Genomic DNA, 4,452 nt, shown 5'->3' on the forward strand with positions numbered 1-4,452 from the left:
TACCAAGTAAGATCGTTGCCAGTGCCCCTGGACTGGCTCTTGTGCGGGTGGCACATAAAAGACACCATTTCGAGCGTGGCCGTTGCCAGTATCGCCTGACTGGCCTTTGTGCAGGTGACACGTAAAAGCACCTACTACATTCTCTGAGTGGTTGGCGTTAGGAAGGGCATCCAGCTGTAGAAACTCTGCCAAATTTAGATTGGAGCCTGGTGTTGCCATCCGGTTTCACCAGTCCTCAGTCAAGTCGTCCAACCCATGCTAGCATGCAAAGCGGACGTTAAACGATGATGATGATGATGATGATCATGTTTTGGACATATCAGAGATGTGGAAAGGAAGAGAATGAGAGGCTGTCAAAGACGTCTTTGGACTAACAACATCCAGAAAAGACTGGAAACAAGAGCCTGATTAGTTGTATGCATGCATGCAGCACATCGCAGAGAGAAAACTGAAGAGTCTTGGAAAGTCAGCCCCTGAACGCAAGGAGGGCACCTGGCTGGCTGATGATTTACTGAAAGGATAATCCCCATTTCCTTTATATTAATTCAACTTTACCTGGCAAGTACCACCTCTTTTGAACTATGTTAACTTGTTTTCTTAGTCAAAAAGAAGTACTGAGGTCAATTCAGTCAACTAAAAGATTGAAGGCAGTGCCCCAGCAACATTAAAACAGCTAAGGGAGTCTTCACATGACTTGCTAGAAATAACAGCTAAATTTCTTTCAAAAACCATTCTACAATCTAACTGAGGTCAGCCTTGATCAAGCAAAGACATTCTAACACTGTCCATCCCATCTTTTACTCGGGCATATCATACTCGTTCTACATTATCCAATGTGTCCCTCTTTTTTCATTATGGTAGGAGATTTGGCTGCTATTTCTGCCATGCTGATTATCTACTAAGGACCACCCTTATTGGCTATTTTCATGTTGTTGTTTAACCCTAATCAGCTCTTATACACCAGATCTTTGATCAACTTTATTCAAGCTTTGGTTATCTATTGTTTTTCTTTTCTCCCAGGTATAGTGTACTCTGGGTGGAGGCGCAATGGCCCAGTGGTTAGGGTGGCGGACTCACGGTCGTAGGATCGCGGTTTCAATTCCCAGACCGGGCGTTGTGAGTGTTTATTGAGCGAAAACACCTAAAGCTCCACGAGGCTCCGGCAGGGGATGGTGGCGAACCCTGCTGTACTCTTCCACCACAACTTTCTCTCACTCTTACTTCCTGTTTCAGTTGTGCCTGTAATTCAAAGGGTCAGCCTTGTCACACTGTGTCATGCTGAATATCCCCGAGAACTACATTAAGGGTACACGTGTCTGTGGAGTGCTCAGCCACTTGCACATTAATTTCACGAACAGGCTGTTCCATTGATCGGATCAACTGGAACCCTCAACGTCATAAGCGACAGAGTGCCAACAACAGTGTACTCTGGACTACATTATCCAGATCTCATCAAATTTCTTTCAATGACTTGCAGCATTTCAAATTTTTACCACATTTTCTTTTTAATGTTGTTTTGCATGCTGTTGATGAAAATCACATTAATTTTTTTCTGGAAACTAATAATAAAGAAGTTACAAGCATGTAATTTCAACCAGTCAAAAACTTCCATTGGTACATATTGGAAGTCACAATTGTTTGTTGTCATGGCAATAAACATACACAATGAAGGCAAAAATTTTACATTTTCTCTTGACCTACCAGAAATGACAGCCAAATCTTCCTTAAACTACACCACAACATCTAAAAGACAGAAACGACTGTACTTTCTATTTCCTTAGGTGAGTCAGTCCTAAGTGGCTTCCAGTTGTTGAGTGTCATTAACATTTTATAAGTGATTGAAAAAAATTTAACAAAATCCTATTACCCTTTTCTTTAAGATAGTTGGGTGTGATTTGAGGGAGATTTTACTGCTATTTCTTGCAAGTAGAGTTACTTCATAGAGATTCCCTAAAAGTAGATAGAGAGAATTATCATTCCAGTGATAAACCTGAACTTCTTAACATTAATTAATTGATCACAATAAATGTCAAGTCAAGATGTTAGACTACTTATCACAGGACCATGAGTTCAAAGTTCATGATAATTTGTCGGCCATAGCAAAGTATCAAGACAAGATAGATAACTCTGCTAGCCTCATTTTATCTAACAGACAAAGATAAGTTCCATGTCTACATCACAGCAAAATGGTGAACTTGACAAATCATATCCTGCTATAAGATAATACTTTCCTTATTTTAAATGATTTGCTGTAGAAGATGAGGCCTTCACAGGCCCTCTGAGACTTGTGCTCAACATGGTTGATATTAATGAACAGCTGTAGGCAAAAACTGGAAAGGAAGCAATTCTCTAGGACTGACATTCCTGGAAACGTGGTTAGTGCTTGGCAAGAAATGGGGATGGACACAGTATAGATGATAGGAGATGGTGAGACAAGAAACTCAGGAAGGACTGATTGGAATTGGCATGAAACCAGACTGTTTTGAGAGACAGATTCTACTGTAGTAGCCACAGTCACATGCACATTTTGAAATAGAAGGCTGAGGAGAAAGTCATATCATTTGCATAAGGCTATGCAAGTAATATCAGAGTATAACTTACTTTTTCCATTTTGCAAACTTTGGCTTTCCTTTCTGTTTTGCAGTGTTTGTCTTTATTTCCAATTTCATGAATGTCTCAGATGTTAAAAACAAGAAACATCTGTCCCATCAGCTTTGGCGTAGAAAAATAAATTAAAAACAATAATTTTAAAAGACTCCAATGTAGATATGGGCTCTTATAATGGTTTCAAATTTTTGGCACAAAGCCAGTAATTTCAGGGAGGAGTTAAGTTGATTACATCAGCCTCCCTCCCCAATACTTAACTGGTACTTATTTTATCAACCCCAGACAGATGGAAGGTAAAATCAACCTTGGCGGAATTTGAAAAGAAAATGGGCTCTAATAATCCTTTCTACTATAGATACAAGGCCTGAACTGAAATTTTGGTGGGAGGAGGCTAGTCGATTACATCAACCCCAGTATTTCACTGGGACTTAATTTATTGACCCTGAAAAGATGAAAAGCAAAGTCAACCTCAGAATTTGAATTCAGAACGTAGCAATGGGCAATATACCACTAAGCATTTCGTCCAGCACACTAATGATTCTTCTGGCTTGTCGCCTTAAAATGGGCTCTGATAATGGCATTTGTCTTATGATTTTCTTACAGCTATACATACTTTCTGTATTTGACATCTATTCTGATTTTTTTTTTTTTTTTTTTTTTTTTTTTTTTTTTTTTTTCTCCAGTGAAGAGGATGCTTTCAAAGCGTTTACCAAATTTAATGGTCGCTGGTATGGTGGCCGACAGTTGTCTTGCCATTTTGTTGAAATAAAGAAATGGGGTGCTGCTATTTGCGGTAAGCAGATAATTGTCATTCTATTTATTCATGAAATTAAACCTTTGCAAAATGAAGTATAAGGCTTGTCTCACAGATTTTTTCCTCTTTTTTGTTTCTTTTTTTTTTCAATCTTTTCCTTGGTAGATTGGCACCAAGTTAAACATATGGTATTACAATAAGAAGTACTGTACTGACTATTTTATTTGTGTCAAATTCTCACACTTGAGTCATTAACAAGACTTGTTATCATCTTTCATCTTTTACTTGTTTCAGTCATTGGACTCATCATCATCATCATCATCATCATCATCATCATCATTTAACGTCCGCTTTCCATGCTAGCATGGGTTGGACGATTTGACTGAGGACTGGTGAACCAGATGGCAACACCAGGCTCCAATCTGATTTGGCAGAGTTTCTACAGCTGGATGCCCTTCCTAAGGCCAACCACTCCGAGAGTGTAGTGGGTGCTTTTATGTGCCACCAGCACAAATGCCAGGAAGGCAACGCTGGTAACGATCATGCTTGAACGGTGCTCTTAGGGCTCCACTGGTACAGATGCCGGCCTGATATTCAGTCTTCTCTTTTGTCGAACTGCTAAGTTATGAGGACATAAACAAACCAGCACCAATTGTCAAGCAGTGATGGAGGACAAACACATTGAATGTTTATACACACATGCACATATATGCACAACAGGCTTCTTTCAGCTACTGAATCCATTCACAAGGCTTTGGTCAGCCAGTGCTATAGTAGAAGATGCCACACTTACAGTGGGACTGAACCCATGACTCTGTGGTTGTGGAGCAGGCTTCTTAACCACTTGTTTTTTTTTTTTAACTTTAGTCAAGAGAGTAGGAATAGCCTCCAAGACTAGTGGATGAGAGAGAAGAAATGCTCAAACCAGAGACTTAGCCTGCTTGCTTGAAATAGAGTGGACTACAATAGACACACTGGTGCCAGATGGTGGTGATGATATGGGCAATGGATTGTCTTGTAGGCCATAGCAGTATTTGAACCCAGAATATAATGAACCAGAGTAAATGCTACAAGGCATCTACACCTACAAT

The 4,452-nt window shown here is 39.8% G+C and overlaps 1 protein-coding gene across 1 annotated transcript in view; it reads left to right on the forward strand.

Annotated features, from left to right (window-relative positions):
- The window catches only part of LOC106873830 (U2 small nuclear ribonucleoprotein auxiliary factor 35 kDa subunit-related protein 2), a gene marked incomplete at its 3' end in the record, with an annotated part of 35,743 nt that overhangs the window by 24,091 nt on the left and 7,200 nt on the right, over positions 1-4,452 (forward strand). Inside the window, exon 9 of the mRNA XM_052969143.1 lies at positions 3,291-3,400. Within this exon, the coding sequence (XP_052825103.1) occupies positions 3,291-3,400 (110 nt within the window). The remainder of the gene's footprint in view (positions 1-3,290; positions 3,401-4,452) is intronic.

The sequence above is a fragment of the Octopus bimaculoides genome, chromosome 7 (genome assembly GCF_001194135.2).
Source record: "Octopus bimaculoides isolate UCB-OBI-ISO-001 chromosome 7, ASM119413v2, whole genome shotgun sequence".
NCBI classification, from domain to species: domain Eukaryota; kingdom Metazoa; phylum Mollusca; class Cephalopoda; order Octopoda; family Octopodidae; genus Octopus; species Octopus bimaculoides.